The sequence below is a fragment of a genome, unplaced genomic scaffold (genome assembly GCF_019419815.1).
Source record: "Pyrus x bretschneideri cultivar Hongxiangsu unplaced genomic scaffold, Pyrus_bretschneideri_v1 Contig13, whole genome shotgun sequence".
Classification (NCBI taxonomy): Eukaryota; Viridiplantae; Streptophyta; class Magnoliopsida; order Rosales; family Rosaceae; genus Pyrus; species Pyrus x bretschneideri.
Genome location: NW_025999424.1, coordinates 2,855,497 through 2,878,070, shown reverse-complemented (window position 1 = coordinate 2,878,070; position 22,574 = coordinate 2,855,497). Strand labels below are relative to the sequence as shown.

General features: G+C 35.1%; 3 protein-coding genes across 3 annotated transcripts; 2 read left to right on the top strand and 1 right to left on the bottom strand.

The window, feature by feature from the left end:
• Positions 1 to 551: 551 nt before the first annotated feature.
• Positions 552 to 3,757, top strand: LOC103933082 (aquaporin NIP2-1-like). The gene is made up of 5 exons (XM_009342739.3): positions 552 to 953; positions 1,164 to 1,388; positions 2,747 to 2,941; positions 3,068 to 3,129; positions 3,277 to 3,757. The coding sequence occupies exons 1-5, from the start codon at positions 822 to 824 to the stop codon at positions 3,533 to 3,535; spliced, it is 873 nt and encodes a 290-aa protein (XP_009341014.1). The 5' UTR covers positions 552 to 821; the 3' UTR covers positions 3,536 to 3,757.
• A 5,144-nt stretch (positions 3,758 to 8,901) lies between these two features.
• On the top strand, positions 8,902 to 10,598 carry LOC103933093. Its single transcript, XM_048579352.1, has 5 exons — positions 8,902 to 9,144; positions 9,656 to 9,735; positions 9,831 to 10,002; positions 10,176 to 10,256; positions 10,533 to 10,598. The coding sequence occupies exons 1-5, from the start codon at positions 8,902 to 8,904 to the stop codon at positions 10,596 to 10,598; spliced, it is 642 nt and encodes a 213-aa protein (XP_048435309.1).
• A 1,457-nt stretch (positions 10,599 to 12,055) lies between these two features.
• LOC103933081 (gibberellin-regulated protein 4) lies at positions 12,056 to 13,504 on the bottom strand. Its single transcript, XM_009342738.3, has 4 exons — positions 13,317 to 13,504; positions 13,147 to 13,188; positions 12,944 to 12,977; positions 12,056 to 12,480 (listed from the first exon to the last, which is right to left on the bottom strand). The coding sequence occupies exons 1-4, from the start codon at positions 13,383 to 13,385 to the stop codon at positions 12,299 to 12,301; spliced, it is 327 nt and encodes a 108-aa protein (XP_009341013.1). The 5' UTR covers positions 13,386 to 13,504; the 3' UTR covers positions 12,056 to 12,298.
• Positions 13,505 to 22,574: the final 9,070 nt, after the last annotated feature.

The following is a 22,574-nucleotide window of genomic DNA, read 5'->3' as shown; positions in this document are numbered from 1 at the left end:
GCGAATTAGAGTTTTAACATGGAACAACTTTGAGTTTAGTGATCCTCCTACCAAGGTTGGGTCAGCTCTTATGACTGATTTATTTGGTGCTTGTAAATTGCGTTATGCTTGTATTAATGCTTTTCTTTTTTAAATGAACTGATCCGTCAAGTTAGGTTTAATTTTTTGGGTTGAGACCAAAAGAATGCGTACTAGTGGAGACTATACCTACTGATACTAACTAAGCCACTCACAACTGTGCCTACTAGTGAGACCAAAATTCTGTAAAATAACATATGAGATTATACCTAATGACACCAAAGATTTTCTAGACGGTCCTCTCTTTGACCATGCTCTATCACTTGCAAACTAGAAACACCAAACAGCAAAATTGCAGTTAATTGTACTTGTAGACATAATAACCAAGACATATTAATGACCATAACAATAATATTTGACAAAGTGTAACTTCATAATGTCGACTTAACAATAATATCGATAATTTCTTAATGACATGTCAACTACATTTTTTTTTATTTATTATTATTATAAATAAAGTTAGCCGCAACATAAATATCTCTATCTAAATAATATAGTCCTTTTCGCAACCTTATTTTATTCTCTTCTTTTCCATCAATCAAAGTCTCCCCACATAGGGCAATGAATTGTTGGACTCTATATATAGTGATCAACTAAGCTCTTACTAGGAACCAAACCAGCCTGGAGGATGACATAGTTATATATGTCAAGAACTGCTGCAACCATTGCACTACTTGGCTTCTTCCATCACTAGTTTATAAAATTTTTGCAAGTATTCCAGTTTTTTTATTGTGAATCGAGAAATGGCTCCAATTGATCAGTTAGCCTCTCCGGAAAACCACCCGGCAACCTCCCAAAATCCAAACACATATGATCACAATCCGCAGTCACCGATTGCTGAACAACAATATTACCCACATGGCTTTTTCAAAAAGGTACAAACATTGTATATATACTTCTGCTTTTGTTGCAACCATACACTTTCATCATGTTCTTCAATTATCCAACCTCGCAGATAGAATAGTGTACTTCTCTTTGAACTCAAGTTCGAATCTTCTTTCCCACAGTTTAAATGAATTAATGTAACTCAATAGAAAAAATATCCAACTTCATATTTGTGTGTGTGTGTGTGTGTATGTTTGCAGGTGGTTGCAGAGATGATAGCAACGTATATGTTGGTGTTTGTCACGGCTGGCTCGGCTGCTCTTGCTGCCAGCGACGAACACCAAGTCTCAAAGCTTGGAGCTTCGATTGCAGGAGGGCTCATCATAACCGTGATGATCTATGCGGTCGGCCACATCTCCGGTGCACACATGAACCCGGCCGTCACTCTTGCTTTCGCCGCCGTTGGGCACTTTCCATGGAAACAGGTACACTCACAGCTAGCCTTCTGAGGTCCCTATGTTTTTGTTTTGTTATGAAGCACTTAGAAAGTTAATGGAATTGCAAATTTTTTTATTTTATTTCCTCGTTTCGGAACTACGTATGCGACGTGAATTATGGACAAGATAATGCCATAGAAAGGCCCATGAAACTCACTTGATAGACGCTTGTGAGTGGTCCAAAGTAAGGCCCATTTGGGCCCATGGCCAAGTATATAAAAAATTACTACAAAATTCAGATAAGAGGGATTAAAAATCCACTACAAGATCATTTAAAATTATGTAAGATGAATTTACAAATAACACCTTTCAATGAGGGATTTGCAAATTCTTTTCACATGTCTTTGTATTGCACATGTAATATATTTTTAATCCCTTCGATTTACAGGCAATGCTAGGGAGATCAAATTTTTAAACCAAATCATGTTGTGGTGGATGATTAAATTATTACTTAAGTGTTGATTAATGTGCTTATTTTCTATTGGTGACACATTATTTGGTTTAAATTTTTAGTCTCCCTAGCATTATCCTTTAAAATAATAAATTGGTCTCAATCTCTTTAAAACTTGTAAGTCCCTCACCCAAATATTTTATAAGGCGTTTCTAGCTCAAGTAATAAAGAGCATTTACTTTTATACACAAGATTCTAAATTCAGTTCCCCCACCCTTCGAAAAAAAAAAAAATGTGTGTGGTTTCTTATCTAAGTACAAATGTGAGAGTCCAATTAAGTAGACGTGTGTCCATCCCCTTACACGTTCAAACTCTTTTACCGGTAATTTGAATATTTTGAAATATCGTCTCGTGAAGCTATTAACAAGGTAATTTAGTTGTATTTCTCTATACTTATATGTGAAAGGTCTATGAAGTTCGACTTGCTTTTATGACGAGTTCAATACTTAGTTATTATTCTTGGGTAGTACTATCCATGCCCCATTTTTACTTCTTCCAAACTTCTCTTAATTTTCGGTCATCGGATCAAATGAATTAAAGAAGGTTAGTAGCTAAAAGTTAACGAGAGTGTGTAGAAAGTAAAAATGGGTGAGTGAACAGCACTATCCTTATTCTTAACTCTTTGTGTGACTTAATCCAATTCTCTCTCCCTTTCAAGAGATACCATTGTATGAATAAAAAAAATTAAAAGCATATAAAAGTTCCTAAAAGGCCTTTGGAGCCATGGAGTAATTAAAAAGAATTTGGACTACAGAATCTTTGTTGTGATTTTAGGAATTGTATACCATATACATTCATGGTCCACTTTTGAACAAGCTAGTCTGTTAGTGTAGTGGTTTAGGAATGTATACCATATACTTTTGTACCACAAATATTTATGGACCTTTCTTTTCAGGTCCCAATTTATGCAGTAGCTCAACTAGCAGGATCAATATCTGCCTCGTTTACCCTGTATGTACTGTTGCACCCAATTAAACAACTAGGCATCACATCGCCTTCTGGGTCAGAGACCCAAGCTTTGATCGCAGAGATAATCATGACATTTTCCATGGTGTTCATCGCCTCCGCCGTCGCAACTGATGCCAAAGCTGTACGCTTTCTACAGATATAACTCTTTTATACTGACATGAATTTCTAACTCTTTTCTTCGACCAAAAAAAAAAAAAAGAAATTTAAACTCTTTATTTGACATTTCAATGGGGACTGTTCACAACAGGTAGGAGAACTAGCCGGCATCGCAGTTGGCTCCGCGGTTTGCATAACTTCAATCTTTGCCGGGTAAGTAAAAGATTATGGAGATGCACACAACAGAACTGGTTACAAACCTGTAATAAAAAACAAGAAAACGAGAGACTAGACAAACATGTCGTGCATATATTTAAGCAAGTGAAACAGCTAACATGCATGGTTTTTGTGAATACACAGACCAATATCAGGTGGATCAATGAACCCAGCAAGAACAATAGGGCCAGCAGTCGCTAGTGCATACTACAAAGGAATTTGGGTCTACGTCGTTGGACCAGTGATAGGAGCCCTACTTGGCTCATGGTCCTACAGCTTCATTCGGGTCATCGATAACCCCATCCAGGCAGTATCACCACCCTCATTCGCATTCAAGCTTCGTCGAATCAAGAGCGACAGCAATGGACAACTTACCTTCAGAGACCCTCTGAATTCAGCTTGAAATTTCTGTGTACAGATCAATGTAATTATATGAACTTCCAAAAGTCAGCAAATCGCGTAAAGCAACTTGTACGCATACCAGAAAACTCTCTGGATTGAAGATAATGCTCTTCGTGCAATTATCTGTTTTGTATATATATCCCGACCAATCTATCCCCCAAGTCAGACATATTGTTCCTTAGGATGCAAGCAATATAAAATGTTATGTAAACGACAGCTCAAAGTGAATTTGATATCAGTAGTTCCAGTTATAATCCATTAACAGCAATCAACCAACCTTATGCTTACGAACTGTGCATCTTTCGCGGTCCTTCTGTTCATGTAATGTCCCACGGCAGAAACATTCTTTAAGTCTAAAATGACATCAAGCATGAAATGATGTTGGTCAAACGAATACAAAAGATGCGTAAACTGATATGATATAAAATTAGAATTTAGCTCTACCATTCATTGAAAAGTACCTAGGGCGTAACTATGAAGAAAAGATTCGAGAAAACCCTACTGAACAAAGGAAATAAACAAACAGTATCGGAGATAGAGAGAGGCAGAGAAAGAAATATAAAGTCCATCACAAATTGGAGAGAAGCGAGAGAAAGAGAAATCAGTTGACCAATCTAATACATTTCCTTTAACTTCAACGAGATTGCATTGAATCCTATCATGAATTCATCTAACCTACAATCACAAAATTTCAGATGAATTAAATTACAACTTCGGCATGCCTCTGCTAAAATATTTGGGGATTCTGTATGGTATTCGTCTCCGCATGGAGGCCAATATATATACAAGCTAATTACAAGAGAATAGGAAAACTTTAAGATTGCCCACACAGGCTGAGCTCACGTTGACACTCCTCCTCAAAGTGCATAGATTTCACCAATGCCCAACTTGTCGAGTGAGCTATAATATACTTTGCTAGACACAACTTTTGTAAGAACATATGTCGGTTGATATTCATACTTAACAAAATGGTACATAAATTAGTCCAACTTCCAATTTCTCTTTGATGAAATGTCGATCCACTTCATCATGTTTATTTTGATCCTGTTGAATTGGATTGTGAGCAATGTTGATCGCAACCTTGTTATCACAATGAAACTTCATTGGTTTCCGTGTTCTAAGGCTCAAGTCTGAAAGTAAATTTCAAATCCACAACAACTTACAAATGCTATGAGACACACCTCAAAACTCTGCCTCAACGTTTGATCTAGCAACAACATTTTGTTTCTTGCTTCGCCAGGTAACGAGACTGCCTCCAAAAACTGTGAAATGAACATAAAAGAACCTGCCAACTCTGCATTTGTATACCTAGAAACATCCAGTGACCATGTTTTGAAAACGTAAGTCCTATCACCGGTTAGATCTCAAAAGCATGTATGAACTAACCACACTTACTGCATATGTAAAATCTGGTCTGGTGTGTGCCAAATATATTAACCTCCTAACAAGGTGTTGGTAGTGTTCCTTGATTGTTGGTGTTTGATATTCTTACTCGCAAAACCTATGATTCATCTTTATAGGTGTATCAACAAGTTTGCAAGCAAGCATTCCAGTCTCTGTTAGCAATTATGTCACGTATTTCCGTTGAAATTGGAAAATACCTTTCAGCAATCTGGACACTTCAATCCCCAAGAAATACTTGAAAGGACCAATGTCCTTCATCTCAAACTCTTAGGACAAGTATGTTTATAGTGCAGCTCTTTCTTTAAGAACCTCCTGAGTAATACATTTCGTATTCACTAAAAACACACATCCATAGTGACATGCATCTTCTATATGGTCAGATCATAGCACCGGTACCCCTTTTGATCAAGACCATAACCCATGAAGGCACACTTCACCGAACAGGGATCCAATTTACTTTCTGGTGCTTGTGAACATAAACGAAGGCTAAACACCCAAAGACCCGAGGCTCATGATTTTGCTGAGGTGAAACTTCTAAATGTTGATAAAGAGTCTGAATTGGAGTTTAAAAATTTAAAGCACTGGAAGGAACACGATTAGTCAGGTAAGCTGCAGATATCACGGTTTCTCCCCAGAAACATTGTGGCATATTGGCTTCGAATAGGGAAGCCCGAACAATTTCCATTATTTGACGATTTTCCACTCCGCTGCCTCATTATGTTGAGGAGTGTACGTAGTGAACTTCTGATGAACCATTCCATGATCCTGCAAATACTGTGATAGTTCATGACTCACAAACTCACCGACATTATTAGAATGAAGAACTTCAACCATACTCCGAAATAGCGCAAAACAAAGCATCTGTGATTTGAGCATAGACAACAAGTTGTAATTTAAGAAGGGAACCACCAAGATGGAGTACATATGCAAAGAGTTTCTATGATAGATTGAGCTCTCCCCAATCACAGTTGCGGGAGTAGCATCAGACGTAGACAACGACTGCCAACATGGATGAAAAGATTCTGATGGAGCAGCATCAGAAGTTGTGTTTGAGATTTGATTTGTGTGTTGAAATTTAAAGTTTGGGGATCACGTATGTACTTGAGAGAATGATTCTAGAATCGTCATGCTCACGGTACCATGCTAAAATATTGGGGAAGTTCTGAATTGTTGTAAAACTAACAGTGTGTGCAGTGGAATAAATAAACAAAACATAAAATTTATGAGATTCTTATACAGTTAGTGTGACTGGAGCACATCCTCAGGGCAGCAGTGGTACTTTCATTATAATCTGGAATAATAAAATTACAAAGATAACTCTTTCTATTATCTCCTCTCTTCTTCCTCTACCAGCCATTTGTCTATCTGTTTATATTTACTCTCCTTTTTCTCATCCATTTTATAGACAAAGTTTTAGACAAAGTTATGGTGGGATGAACAGTAAATTGGTAGTAGGATAGGTGGTCATCCACAATGAAATGACCAGTGAATTACAACATGAATAATATTCTTCTTTGTATGGAAGCAAAATCTATACAAGCTAATTACAAAAGAATATAAAAACTATAAAATTATAAGAAATCCTAATTACATAGTCAACTAACCCCACACAGGTTGACCTCACTTTAACGGCCTCTTCTTTCTCCATTCAACATACTGTTTCTTTAGTGGGCCAACCCTTTTCTTACTTTGGGCTTAGCTCTTTTATTAGTGAATAGAAGGTGACATATATTATTTATCTTAAAGACTTGGTATGGACTTTCTGTATTAGAATTATAAGCTCTCCACATAATTTATTCAACTTTACACCCAAGCAAGTTTGTAATAAAGTGCAATCTAGTTAAACATTACATTTAGGTATAACACAACTAGGTTTAGTTGATTGATCACGTCTTAAAAGTGCAATTCCTTTACATTTGTCTACGTATAGCATACATCATAATTATCAAATCTAGCCAGAAAGTATATTTTTGTCGCAACGTTATGCCGAATAAACGATCATGTCGTATTACATTTTTATCGTATTGATTTACAATTGTCTACGTAACGTATCATAACTAACGAATCTAGGTTATCGGAAAAAAAAAAAAACTAACAAATCTAGTTTATAAAAGAACACTAACGAACCTAAAAGTAAAATTTTGTCGGAATTTGTTCAGTTGTTGTCAGAAAAAATCATCGTGTTGAATTACAATTTTGTCACTACGAATGGCTACATTTCTTTTCATCCAAATGAAATTACTGAGATCTCTCTAATCATTATGTTATGTACGCGTTTAATTTTTTTTTTCATTTTATTTGTACTTTTTTGTAATATTACTATGAATTGCAGTTTCTTTACGTGTGAAGTTTATCATCGCCCTATGTAAATATCTAATTATAGAGTATTTAAAATTTAAAATACACGTATTTTTGTTTGTTTTAATACAATAATATATTTTATACTAAGAGGTGAGGAATGCATATTTATTAATTAGTGGCAATACTCACATACACTTTATTAGGGCACCTTCTTGGCCACGCATACATGGTTACATTCATATTCGAATATGAAAGTTAGCCATACATAGTGTAATTGGTTTTTTTTTTTTTTTTTTTAACCATCAATATACATCATTTTTTGCCAAAAAAAATAAAAATAAAAGGATGGTGCTATCCACACACTCATTTTTACCTTTTCCACACTCTTTTCAAATTTTGACCATTGAATTAATTAAATTGAAGAAGATCATAATAAGGGTATGTGATAGGTAAAAAGAAGTGTGTGAATAACACTAAAATAAAAAATGGAGGTCATTAATGCAATTATTCTTATGTATAGCACAAATCAATGATTCTGGTAAAAACTGACATTCTTATTATGAATCATCAATTTGTTTAATACTTATGTATGAGTGGTACTTTGATTTTGACATTTGTAGAATCAATCTTTAAATCGTGATTAAAATATGAATGACGTTCTGATTAAGGCACAAGTATTGTGCAGTTGTTAATCATGAAATTCAATATGTATTAATTTCATGGCTAATTATACATGTTAACTTCTCTTGTGGATTCGTGAACACATATCTGTAAAATATAAGAAGGCTTTTATGATAAAATGAAGGGCATGGAAGTAATTGAGTACGAAAAATCCAACCTTGCGTAACCGTCGTAGATAAAAACAAGAGGAGAAAAAACCATAAGAAATTGAATGGAAGGGCAAATTGCAACACAAAAGCATGGTTATGTGGCACAAACACTGGATTACGCGTCCATCCCCAGCCATGCATGCCGGGCGCCAAATGGATTTCATGAACTTTGTTTCCTTCCGAGCCTAGTCCACCCACTGCGTTATAAATGTGAGCTATTCTAAGCCCTCGATGCAAAGCGAAAAACACGCACTGCTCTGAGAGAGAGAGAGAGAGAGAGAGAGAGAGAGAGAGAGAGAGTCTGAGAAGAGAGAAGCTTAGAGAAGAACACCAGTCGGTGGTACATTTTTCTCTAATCTCTTTCTTTCCTTCAGTTCATTACCCTTGAGCATTCTGTCTAATTTTGCTGTATATATACTGATTTCGAGCTATTTTTATGTGTGTATATATAGTTCTTTTGGTCGGTTATGTACATATAATATAACATATATATATATATATATATTTGTCAAGGTTTTAAGGAGACCACCTTTCCCAATTTTTCCTCATATTTTTCAAGGATTTGCTTCTGTTTAATAGTTTTCCCCATGGAAACATTTGATGATTTTTCTACATATTCGTGTAAATTAAAATGCTTACAGTTAATTGGTTATTGTGATTATGTATTCTTTTTTTTTTTTTTTTTTTTTTTTTGCATGTTTCAAGATCTGATCATCTGGTCTGGTGGCATCTTATTATGCATGCCCGATCTGCTGAAAAATTAGGCTTTTTTGTGTGTAAAAAAGTACTGATCTGTATAGTTTTTTTTTAAGGTAACGGTACTTAATCTTCGATGGAGACCGGGAGCAAGATGGCAGAGAAATCGGCGGCCTCCGGCGAAAGTAGTAGCACTGAACCAATGGAGAAAGTAGAGGCATTGAGTGAAGACATAAAAGCAGGTCATGGATCCTCGAATGAGAACATAGAAGAAGGGCAGGGATCTGGTATTGGAGAACAAAATGAATGCAGAATTTGCCAGGAGGAGGATTACCTTCACAAACTCGAAGCTCCTTGCCACTGCAACGGCACACTTAAGGTACACCATATCATATATGTGCTGTTAATTACTTGCACATGAACATGCATGTAACGCTTTTTATCCTCAAAAAGACGTGTCAGCTAGTCAACTTTAGGTTTGGAAGGTTTGTAGGACGTATTTATTAGAGATGCGTTAGCAATAATGTCAGTTTCGTATGTCCAAATATGATGATTATTTATCTTTTTATCGGTTGGAAAAAAAAATAATAAAAAAAAAAATAACCATGCAAATAGCTCAAATAATTATTTTTCAATTTGGCATCAATAATTAATATGGCTGGCTTCCTTTTCCGCTGTATAGTTTGCTCACAGGGATTGCATTCAAAAGTGGATCAACGAGAGGCTAAGTATGACTTGTGAAATCTGCAATCAGGTATATATTATATAGCATGCTTCTTATTTCATTTCTGCATTTTTTTCTATATAAATATTGGTTTTAGGGTTTATGAAAAATGAATTTTTTTTTTTTTTTTTTCTTTTCTGTGTCTCTTGTGCCACTGAATACACAGCCCTATGAGGCCGGATATACGATGGTGACACCCCCACCACCGCCCAGTGCTCAAACCGAAAATGTCACTGTTGGCATCAGGCAAGTCCAATGCCCCAAAGCTATAGTTATAACCATATAAATTAACGTTGATCATGTACCTAATATGATATATATGCGTATGGATGCATGTGTAGCAGAGATGGAACTTATATTACGATGGATACTGATCAGGCGGGGCTGCAAGCTGGGCAAAGGACTGCGCAGATAGAGGCAGCGGCAGAGTTCCTCCGCCAACAGCATGCTATGCTGGCTAATGGTGGTAAATATTTCAATGCAGGTGTACTATGTCGCATTGCAGCTGTTATTGTAAGGCCAAGAAGCTAATCATATATCTTTGTTAAGTCATAATAGTTTCAGTTATATATCAATCAAATTGTCATGAACTACATATACAAATGTACACACACACACACACACACACACACACACAAATATAGAACTGAATGCGCTGCTGACATGTCCAATTAATTGCCTTGCAGTGCCTCACATTTCTTGTGATGAAAGATATCTACTACATCTACGAAAATGGAGAGGATAGCGATTTGCTTACTGTCTTTTGTGTAAGTGGGATATCAATCAACACTAAATCTATATATTTTCTTCTTAGAAAATGTTTCTTTTTTGTGAAGGTTAAGATTAACTCAGCACCATAACGATTGATACACACAGGCTTTGTTGGGTTTTCTTTTACCATCCTATCTCATAGCATGGTGGGCAGGTACACGAGTAAGCAAGCACTGACTGAGACTCAGATATTTAGTTCCTATTACCTTGAACTCTTCCATGCTAAATTATCTAATTACACATTTCTCATTAATAACTAGTGTTGTGCACAGAACCGAAGTGAAGGCGATTTGGCAGCGGGGGAGGTCTCAGTTGCAGCGTCGCACAGTATGACATGACTTCTCATCGATATTGATATAAAGACTCTTCTTCGGAGTTCGGTGTTTCGAATCACCTTGAATGGAAAGTTGAAGTTATGAGTTTGTAATGTTGGCATATAGTATGTGTCTCTGTTCTTTTTATTTAAAACAATTCTGTATTGTATGGTGAATAACGATGGTTGTATAAACCAGTAAACTCTCTTCTCCTGTAAGAAAAGTATGTAATGTACCTATGGGTTTTATTCATGTGGTTTTGTAATTTTACTTTTCTGTACTATTTTTTTATTAATATCTACAGGAGCAAACTAGTTAGTAGGGATAAACTATATAAACAGCCATTCATTTCATCAGAGGAAAACCACTAATATATTATAATTGTTGCCTCATATGATGGCATATATATGGGGTATGTTACAGAGTAGAATTCTCTTTCCTTCAAATTCCCCTTCTCTTCAGTTCTTTCTTATTTGAACGGTCACGATTAAACATGTCAACATCTGGTGTTGACTTCTTCATAGAGAGAGAAAGAAAAGGAGGGTACGAGAGGAAAGGATTAGAGGGAAAGACATTTGGAGGTGAGTAAATCTTACTCTATATGGTACCGGGTACTGCCTTACTGCTTGCAAATAGGATAGGCCCACATTCTAAAGATAGAGGCCCAAATATTCTTTAGGACTTTTGTTCAAGCGAAAGCTTTTGGGGCTTGTGGCCCATTTTAATTGTAATGATCGCTATCAACACTCTAATAAAGTAATCATGCATTGTTCCTTCTTTCCCAATTCACGCAAGGAGACGCAACAAGATGACTTACTTAAAATGTCGATAACGTCTTCTTAATTGATTTGGGAAAAAAAGGAAAAATAAGGCTTCACATGCAACACAAGGGAAGTCTTGTAGCGAAAGTAGACAACTCATATTTTGAGAGAATGACTTATATGAAAAAATGGGCGAAAATGTTAATGTCTCAAACTATTGATGTACAAAAGACCATGTCAATTCCATCCTATTATACTTTTGTATTTGTAATTTGTTTACCTTTTTAATTTCAAGTTTTAAATGGCGTCTGATACCAATCCAATTGAAAAAAAGGGAAGTACACACAAAAAAATTAGGAACACAAAACAGATAATAAGTTGTCGCGTTATAAATCACATTTCTTGTAATTTTCTACTTTCAATTGAAATTTTGTAACTAATTATACTCGTTCATATCAAACTGCACAAAATTGAGTCTTGTGCTACCCACAATTTTCAAAAAGTGAGATATTCTCATGCAACTAAACATTGGCACGCTATCTTTCAGAAATTTCACACTAAAACAATAGAAAATCTCTTGTTTAAAAGGCACACAATAGATATGAGTCATGAGTACGCCCTTGCTTCCTGTGGACAACCACCCTCACATTGGGCCGGCCACTATGGGGGCACAAGACTCAAGTAGGATTCCACCATCCACAATACAAAAGATAGTGCAAATTTTAATATAAAAATTATTCCATTTATAAAACCAGAAATTGCATTCATGACAATACATATTAGGGTTTCTCTAATTCAAACCAATTTCTCAGTGACCGGAAATTGGCAAGACAATGACAAATTCAAGTCTTTCTCAAATCAACAGAACAAACCCAGTTCAAAAGAGAACTCATACATTTCATGTATATATGTAACTTATATTATATATTATTATTATATATAGTTAATTAAGGGATCAATTAATCAGGGGCACTTGGGTCCTCCTTGCTGGGTCTTCCAGTTGTTGTAGCAAGGGCACACGGCCTTGTTCCCGTAAAACCCAGGAGGCACACACAGGCACTTTTTGCAGCATTTCTGACAGAAGAACATGCAGGGCTTGTGGTACTGCGTCTGGCTGCACCTCCTCGTGCATTCTGACGGGCATTCTGGTCATTTTATCACACACGCAGAGACAGTCAAAAGTCACAAAACCGAAATTGTAACAGTCACCCTGCTTTTTCAACCCCACAAATAACTTTAACTTTTAATCAAAATGATAAAAATGTGTTGTAAGTGAATAGTATCATGAGTGAGTGACTTTTTAAAGTAAAAAGGTAAAAATGCATCAAGAACTTGACTGGGAAGAGAAATTCAAGCTTTTTTTTTTCCTTCTTTTGGCTAACGAAAAATCTTTACTTTAGTATCAAGAAAGAAATGTTAATAGGTAAGTATGTTAAGTCAGTTGATCAAAACAATATTTTTAGTGTTTTTGCCTTCTAGTGGCACGGTTGCATCCAAGTTTAAAATCTTTTTTTTTTTTTTTTTTTTTGGTATATTAAAATAGTTTGAAATATCGCCATGTTAAAAAAGAAGAGAGAAGAAAATCAGGTTGTGAGATTGTCTACTTACGGCTGCTCTTGAGACTCCCAGGTCCATAGGCATTCTGAAATCACAAAAAAATAACCAACATTTAAGCAAAATGCAAACATTTCATCATCATAATTCATAAAAAAAGAAGATAAAGACTCAATCTTTATAGAACAATACACATTATTTGCTGGGTATAAATAGTGGGTCTGTGTGTAAGAGAGGTGTAGTGAGAGAGAGCTTACATTGCCCTTGTGATGACCTCCATGCCCATGATTTGCCAAAACCTGCAACAAAATTGATGAACAAAATATGTTGGTTTGTAAATGTAGGTGGCCTTTATTGTCATTGGAAAAAAGTTTTCTTTTCCTTTTTAACTTCTGGGGGGTGTAAAGATAAATATTTGAGTTCATACCATGGTTTGAAGCATGGAGATGGCAAGGAGAGCCAAGGACAAGGCAGCAAAGAACTTAGCCATGGCCATTGTTACAGACAATCCCCTCCTGAAATGGCAAAAATAACCTCAGGAACAAGAGGAGGGAGATGTGAACAAGAAGAGAAGGAAGTTGGAGTTATTTAGATTCAAGCGTGGTGGGTACTTGGTATTGTGGGGCTATAAATAGCAGAAAATCAATGAGCATGCAATTGTTGGGGGAAAAAACACTCACACAGTGTACTAGGTCTGCTAGCTTTAGCATCAACTGACAAGTGTGCAGGCACATTGATTGAGCGGCTAGGATGAAGCAAAGGTTAAGCATGGCTTAACCTACTATTAAAAAGGGGAAAGAGTTTCAAACATTGTCCAAACTTTTGTCTTCTTGATTCATCATTGCTTCAAAATATCCTTCTGAATCAACAGTTAATATAAAAACATCATCACATGGGCAGCAGGATGTATGGATGAAATCTTTTTTATTTTATTATATACACACACACACATATGTATGTATAAACAATAACTTACTTTAAAAAAAAAAAAAGTACAGAATTCTAACCAACTTAACTAAGTTTTGACGGATGAAAATATAAAAATAGAAGAGTGTGACTTGTGGGAATGTTTTTTTCTCCATCAGTAATGATACAATTAATTTGAATAAAAATTATGCAATTAATTAGCTTACAAATATATTATCTAGAAAAAGGGTATTTTAGTAATCATATTCATTTTTATTCAAATTCAGGTGAGTTAGTAAACTACTTGTATGAACGCAGTTTTATTCTCACTTCATCTCAATTCAATTCCTCATATTTTGATTACAATTACATAAGCAAGGCATAACTCCGGGCGCCAAGCAATTCATAAATTCAGATAGCATTGCATCAACCAATTAATTTAGGATATTACTAAATTGGAAACTTAGAAACAAAATACTAAATCCCTACATTCTACCTAATTCCTTCCCCTGTCCATGGATGGATGCAACTTATTATTTTGGTACAAAAATGGTGAGCCTTAATGGAAGGGAAAGAAGGGTACTTTGTATAGGTGAACTAGTTGGGTAACTTGGCAGGTCGCTATGGATCAAACGAGCTCATGCTCATGCTCAGCCTTAAAATAGGAGGGCAAAATTGCTCACTAGTTCAATGAGGTTTATGTAGAGTTTTTAATTTCCGCACTTTTATTTTCTCTTTAGGTGTGTTGTTTTAATTTTGTGATCAAATAAATTATTAAGCAAAAAAGTGGAATTATTACCTTCCTAATTTTTTTCTCTTTGATACAATATCAAAGTTGAGAATTTGACTAGATCGTATAATATAGCAATAATTCAATATCAAACTCGACCTTCGTGAAACAATGTGCCCTAATATTTTATTTTTCTTTAAACAAGTAAATGGAGGCAAACGGTGCATTTAAGAAGGGAGGGTAGAGGTAGTTAAGGGAGTTGAGGGGTCCTCCAATGTCATAATGGACAGAGATTTCAAGAAAAACGAAAAAATTCTTTTTAAAGTGTCAATAACAATTCTCTTAAATAAATATATATGTTTTTAATTCTCGCACAATACTAAAAAATGAAAACTTATATGAACGGTTCATCACCGCATAGTGTTTAGATTAATAATCTATTTTTTGTGTTGTTTGATAAAATAGCTTTAGTGATAGTAAACCTGCTCCATACAAAGAACAAAAATATTGAAATACAGAAACAAAAAGAAATAGAAGAAAAGCTAAAAGAAAAGTCTTAAGGGTTTTGTATCTCTACTGCACCTGCATGTGCTTCGACTGACGAGAGCACATGAGCGAAAGCAGATCTGCATGCGTTTGTGGTTTTGACAAAAGTGCGCATACTGTGCTTCCCATCCCTTTTCGTCTCTGGTCCAAATCTCATGTCTCAGTCTCTCTGTGCCAATCAAAAATGGCTGGGTGAATTATGTTTCAACGCTCTACATTCAACGGATTCACCGACATTTCTGCTTCCGTTTCATCCCTATGGCAACTGCAATTTCTTAGACCATCTCTAAAGAAGATGTCAAATTATAAGTGGAAAGTTATGTAATCAAATTTAAAAACAGGAGTAAGCTCCAATCGATTCGTCAATCTATGTGGATTGACATATGAGTTTTCATATGTCAAATTTGATATATGAGAAAATATGATGTCAAATAATTTTTAATTATTTTATTGTGTAAGTCTTATTAATGCTCCAATTATAGATCTTGAAAATTTATTTTTATTATTATTTTTTTTTAAATGGGTCCAACAAATATCATTTATAACAAAAAAAACGTATTAGTTGGAAAAAGAGAAAATCTGATATTGCCACGTCAGCCATCAAATTAACATTTGACATTTATCTTTTGGCATCTCCATTGGAGATGCTCTTAGGGTTTACATCCATAGTCCAAAATTTTGTACTTGTTTTATGTATCTAGATCAGGCAAAGAGCTTTTAGACAACAAGAATGTCATAATGATGGAACGATAAATCAATAATGAATTGCTATATAGGATAGTTAAGCGCATGATGATGCATGATCTGTGACATATTTATCGTAACATCCTTTTACGTTGTAGGTAAATTTCTCTTGAATGTTAGATGTGTGTGTTATATTTAGTGCTTAATTTTTCTCCCTTGTATATTTGTTTTGGGTTGACGCGTTAGAGTAGTTTACGCATACGTATGGAGGCTTAACAACAACGATTCATGCTTTCACATCACTCAACAAAAATTGATGTATTAGGCTTATGTGAAGCGTGTTGTGAATATAAGAAGACCTCATGGAACAACAATATCTATCAATTAACAAAACCAACAAAGAAAATGAGAATTAAGACCTCGTGTTATGTTTTATCTAAATTTATAAAACATTGCTAATCAAAATTAATAATAACTAAGGTTTGACCATCTTATATGACATGAGAAGTGCATAGGTTTATAATAAATAAATAATGTAAGACCAAACATGCTTGTTAGTTTATCATATACTACTGTATTATAAATTAAAAGGAGTAGATTTGCACATGACTGAACGCAAAATAACTTTAAGTTTTCTGATAACTCTCTAAACTGAAAGGCATATGTTGTCATATATTCTCGACTATGATGTGTGACATCCTCTAAATTACCAAATCGATGGGCAAACAAACCTGTAGGGTATCCTCAATTTCTTAGATTGGCATTGGCAATTGGGAAGAAATTGTACCAACTTGAGAAACTTTTACAACAAGATTTCACAATCATACATAAATGAAATGGATGATGCCTAAACTTGCAAGAATATGAAAAGTGTCATGCATTGCAAGGTACATCACTGAAAGAAGGACCGAAGCTATGCCTTATTCAAGTACTTTTGTTCTTTCATGTGAACATGATCCAACTTCCACATGGGGAGGGGCTCAATTTTGTTTAAAAGCCACATGCATGATCACAACTAGCACTTTCTCAAAATTCTCTCTTTTTTCCTATTAGAGGAAAGGTTTAATAAAACCAATGTATTTTATTTGAGGGAAGCAGTGAAACGATCCACTATTAATAACACTAATTTGATACTTAAACACTTGCAAAACTTAACCTATCTGAAATTTTATCCCAAAAAAATCTTGATGCAATCATAGTAGAACCCTTCGATATGGAAGTTAACATTTTTCCAATACGCCATTTCACGTGGTACCACTCTTTTAGTAGCCCACAGTGTAAAGATAAGATGAGCATATAACATTAACAGATTTGCAACATAGTGCTCTTGTCCAAAAGTAAGAATTAAACATGGGCTATCTGCCCAAAAGAAAGTACTCATGGACAAGACTACAAAGAGAGGTGTGCCACGCCCGATATAAATGGGGTTTTTCCCCCCTCTTCCGCAAGGTTGTCACAATTCTGCCTTTTGGCGTTTGGTCTTTTTGTATAAGGGTTTCATAGAAATCCCTAAGCCCAAGCTTTTGATTATTTTTGGGTGGGATTAAAAGGAAGCAAAGGTTAGATTAGAGAAATACTCGAATAAGACAACTTGGCGATTTGAATTAATGGTGAGATACTCTCATAATAATGTCTCATTATGCTCATTGGGCTGTAGCCCAGGGCAGCTTCATGCCTAATTAGCTTTGGGGCTATGCTGAAAGATTTTGGGCTTTTGCCATTTTGGCACATAAAATGATAAAAACTAGGGTTAGACATTTGTGGGCAATTGACTATCACCCCCATTTTCTACTAAAACCTCCCATTTTCAAACCCTAATTGGTGATTCTTGGTTTTTATTTTGTTTTCCTTTTCTTCGTATCGTTTTCAAAAATTCTAGCTCCGCTCTTGGTGATTAGGCTGCCTGAAACTTTTATCGTTAAATTATTCTTTTTTACATTAAAATATATATGACACATTACTCTTAACCATCGGGAGAGGAAACGAATAGTTATTTATGCACTTGACGAGCCGAAGGCATGGAATAGGGGTAGATATGTCTTAGGGATTAGGTATTTTGAGAATTGATGTTGTCAAGCTCTCCTGACTATTGAAGACTCGAGCTATCGAAACCATTTGATCAGGTAAGAGGGGGGGTCTAAAAAAGAGAAAATGCAAGTAGTTGAGCTTTTTCCTTCTTGTTTGCGGTGAATTGACCCCCTATGGAGTGGTTTTTGCTTTAAAATGGCCTTTGTTTGGGCATCCTATCCTATCTTTTTTTTTTTTTTTTTCCTTCATTAGGGGCTCTTTTAGGTTGGTGGTGGTGGAGTGATCAATTGAGGGACTGAAGAATCGTTGAGATAGTCATGGTGAGTTGAATAGTAATATTCCTTCATGATGTCATAGATAGATTTAACTTGAAAAACTGGTTTTCTTTTGTTGTTTAGTGAATCGATCCAGGTTGTTGTACTGAAGTGGAAAACAAATGAATTGAGTTGCGAACTTGTAGCAGTCGAAAGGATGTACTAGGGGGTAATTCATATCCATGTTCCTAAGGACAGATGAAGCAAATGGATAGCTCATAATTACACAACAACTCATGCTAGTGAGTTGGACAATAGTACCAATCTCATTAAGAATCATGGACTAACAATGCAAATTGAGTCCTACGTTTCGAAACGGACCTGAACGGGGGACCCGGTGCCCGATCGGAGCAGCATGCACGTAGGACCACTGGGTATTAGTCAAACAACGGGCTTCTCACATGCCTCATATGAGCTGAGCTGATTCACCACCACCACCCAGAGAAATTATACAAACTGTGTACAACAATGTGAAGGTCTGTTAGGTAGACTTGTCAGACGCCATTAATGAGATAAGCTTGTGCCCAGTTGATCCTTTCCACTACGTGGCCGGAGCTACATTGGTTTGAGCGTATGTGCTCACTCTCTCCTGAGTAGTAGCTAGTCCATATATATTCCGCATCAGTGCAATATTTAAATTAGTTTCGACATTCTGCATGTTGATTAGTTTAGTGAATCGATTAATCATGGTATTTTTTTTTTGTTAATGATTAGTTTTAGTTATATCTAGGTTCCCACTTTCTACTGTTGATCAGCTTTAATTACAGCTCTGCGTGTTGATTACTCCAAATGCTTCCCCACTTTCTACCGCATGTTGTAACGATTAATCATGGCGTTTTTTGTTAATGATTAGTTTCTGATTAGGTAGCACTAATTATGTCTGCAGTTGTATAAGGCTCAGATGGCTTTCTCTTGTAATGTTAACGAAGAAACATCCATTGAATTGTATGAGACTAGTTTTGAGTTCTTGATCGTTCTTCACTCTCTGAAACCCTAGGTTTTCCTGTCATCATTACTGCTCCATTTCTCCAATAATATTTTTGGTTTCTTTGTGAGATTTGTAACCTTCGATAGCTGAGTTGAAAATCTTCTATCTCACAGTTTAAATTAGTTTACAGTAGAACATTGTTTGTATTAAACAATTTATAAGTTTCTATAAAAAAATGTTGTTTTAATTATATCTTCGTTTCAATAATATAAGTTTCAATATTGTTTTAATTATATCTGGGTTTTCATGGAATCATTACTGCTCCATATCTCCAAGAATATTTCTGGTTTCTCTTTGAGATCTGTTACCTTCGATAGCCGAGTTGAAATCTTGGCCATCTCACAGTTTAAATTAGTTTACGGTAAAATATTGTTTATGTAAAAGATAAATATTCATAAGTCTCTATAAAGAAATATTGTTTTAATTATATCTTTGTTTCAATAATATAGGAGTGAAATTTGTGGCAGCAGAGCCATCATAAATAATTATTGCCATGTGTAAGAACCACGAGCAATCGAGTTTGGTGTCGATGATTTGGCAAACCTCATGTGTTAGTGTTTGCTCAATCCACCCAGCTGGAAGTTGTGTTTCTTGATACATAGGCCATCATTTTAGACTCCTGCATACTCTTTGGGGGTTAAACTCTGCAATAATTTTTGGTTCACATACCCGTTGGAGTACTACTCACTCGCTGTCACTAGTCTCACTTTATGCATAACTTTTGGTTTTGAATTTCAAAGAGCTTTTAAGTCGGAACTCAAATATATATATCAATGAATTTGCAAAAATAGCTTTCACATTTTAGTTTTGAAAAAAAAATGTGGAAACAAAGATATAAATCTAAAAACGAAATGGTTATCAAATTGACAATCTTAATTAATTTGGCATAACTTTGCACTAATCAACTACGATATGTGAGTCTCTCTATGAGTAATGTATGCACAATAACGCATAAATTTGACGAAAATGACTGATCAATAACCAAATCGGCCAAATGAAAAATGATGAAACCATATTGAAAATTCGAGCTAGTGAAACACAGGGATTAAAAAAGTTCTTTAACGTACCCAATAATCTTAATCATATACACATTAACTTGGCCTATTTGGTTATCCCTAATAACCCATGTTCATGTAGGTCATATACTTTACCACCATGACCATTGGAGAAACACGCAACTGCTCTTTTAAAGTGATGCTGGTTGTTGCCTTAACCCATTTAATGGGAAACAAAACAAAAAAGTGCAGAATGTCACATCTATTAAGTACTGATTCACCGATCCCTGGTAGCAGCTTTTAGTTTTACCGCAACAATGTATGATTTTGTTTTGGACCCGAGGTGCAGAGATATTTATAATTTGTCGAGAACACGGTATACTAAGGTCATATTAAAAGTAGTTGGATCATGATACTTCAAAAAAAATAAAAAAATTTAACCAATTGTATTATGATATTTATGTACTGATCCATGTTTTTGGCACACTAATTTCTCCTAGGTTTGTCAAAGTATCGCTTAGTACTGCCCTACTGAGTAACTTGGCCTTAACCCTAAAAGTTGATGCACCAGTTCGAATGATTAGGACTTAATTAATTAAGCACTAAGATTGGACCTTTAGTGTCTAATAATTGAATTCTTTTTTGACTTTTTCCTCCATAAATAAATAAATTAAATAGTTTGGCACTGATTGGTTGGTTAGGTAAATGAGCAAATCAGACAACATTAAATGGAAAAAGACCAGCATCATTGGGTCTATTGGATACCAAAAGGATAAGGTTAAGGAGGGTCTTAAAGTGGGAATTTTTTATGAACTTTTTGTCACAATGTCATGTTATAGTTCCGTAAATACATTATAAAAATAGTGTTTTAAAAACATAAGGTGATAGAAAGTTCATAAAGAATTCTACTTTTGAAAGAGTCTTCTTAGCATTTTATCTACCAAAATACAAGAGAGACTACTTTCTAGACTCTTAGCTCCTCTAACTCAGTCATTGGCTGTTATCAATGCATGCGTAAATTATTAGCATTGTTTTTAAGTTTGACCAAAAAAACAATTACAAGCTAATGCTTGCTACGAAAGAGATAATCCATGATAAATACTTGGCTCTTCTCCGTAATTAGGACCCTCTCTTTAGAAACAAAAACATGGTTTGAGTCGTTTATACATGTACATAATCTTCCGTTTACATGCATTTAGTAAATATTATGCATATTTATTGATCTGTGATTTGTATATAAGAATAATTGTTTTCTTATAAGAAATGAGCCAAGTAATTTGCAAATATTTTTCATACCACGATTTAATATCGACACAATATTATATACCGACACCACACAATTTAACACTGCCGAGAAAAGAAAGAGAACTTGAAAAAAAATGAAGCTAGGAAATGCCCTTATAACATCAATATCACATTTATATTTCAATGATTGTGTGATATTAATATAAACGACCATTATATATTATTGGATGGTAGGGAACTGTCTGATGGTCCAAATGCATCACTACTGGCTTTGTTGTATGATTGAAGAAGGTGTGTTGTTTTTCTTCCAAGTCCGAATTCATTTATTTTGGTAGCTGAGCTTTCACATTGTGGCACTATCTTCTGGCAACTGTGCAAAGGTAACATGAGGCATTATTAATATTGGTTGGGGAATTTGAATTTTGTACTTCCATTTGTTTAGCAAATTTTAAGTCATCCGATGAATTTTTGTTTACGATTTTTGCATTTTCATTAATTCTTGAATTGTTTGCAAATGAAAATTTAGGGAGAGATAAATACTTAAACATCGGAGGTATAAAACCATGTAGGCAAGAATCAAATTTTCATCGTGAATGCTAAAATAATCAAATTTTCATCTAAGTATGTCATGAGAAATCAAAGTTTTATTGAAGTACATCGACAAACAAGAATCAAACTTTTGTCTTGAATGCCAAAATAAATACCTAAACAACGGGGATATAAAACATATCTGCATTGAAGCTAAGAAACCGAAATATAATTCTTACAAAACCCGAAAATAGTTACATCAAGAAAGGCAGGATAGATAGGACGTCGCAGGAATCATTTTCCTATATGTCCAACCTAGTCCATCCATGTATGGGAAGCCTATATGATAAGATTGAAGATGTGACTCACAGCAAATAAGCATATTGACCTGCAATAGTATCGTTATGGAGTTGTGAATTTGATAAACTTGGATCGATCAGCAAATATTTTTGCTACGTGCCAAATCGATTAAGTGTCCTTTTCATTGCACCAAGAACATGAATTTATAACCTAGTCTTATTCCACTCTTCATGTATGAGAAGTTATTGACACATGCGACAGTCGTACACAAGAAAATTCTCCAAAAAATATAACCATCGTAGTCCAAGACAGGCTACGAACAAATTGACATAGACAAATGTAAAAAGTTTAAGAAACAAAAAGAAATTAAGAGGAGCAGAGAGCAAGTAATTGTCATGGCAGTGATACCACTCCACAAAAT

Bases quoted from the DNA above. Each gene is read 5' to 3' on its own strand.
- LOC103933082 (XM_009342739.3), top strand. From the start codon at position 822: ATGGCTCCAATTGATCAGTTAGCCTCTCCGGAAAACCACCCGGCAACC. The intron at 954-1,163 runs GTACAAACATTG...GTATGTTTGCAG, and splicing joins CACATGGCTTTTTCAAAAAG to GTGGTTGCAGAGATGATAGC. The intron at 3,130-3,276 runs GTAAGTAAAAGA...GTGAATACACAG, and splicing joins ATAACTTCAATCTTTGCCGG to ACCAATATCAGGTGGATCAA.
- LOC103933093 (XM_048579352.1), top strand. From the start codon at position 8,902: ATGGAGACCGGGAGCAAGATGGCAGAGAAATCGGCGGCCTCCGGCGAA. The intron at 10,003-10,175 runs GTAAGGCCAAGA...ATTGCCTTGCAG, and splicing joins GTCGCATTGCAGCTGTTATT to TGCCTCACATTTCTTGTGAT. The intron at 10,257-10,532 runs GTAAGTGGGATA...TGTTGTGCACAG, and splicing joins ATTTGCTTACTGTCTTTTGT to AACCGAAGTGAAGGCGATTT.
- LOC103933081 (XM_009342738.3), bottom strand. From the start codon at position 13,385: ATGGCCATGGCTAAGTTCTTTGCTGCCTTGTCCTTGGCTCTCCTTGCC. The intron at 12,978-13,146 runs GTAAGCTCTCTC...TTGTGATTTCAG, and splicing joins GAGGTCATCACAAGGGCAAT to AATGCCTATGGACCTGGGAG. The intron at 12,481-12,943 runs GTAAGTAGACAA...TAAAATGACCAG, and splicing joins TGGGAGTCTCAAGAGCAGCC to AATGCCCGTCAGAATGCACG.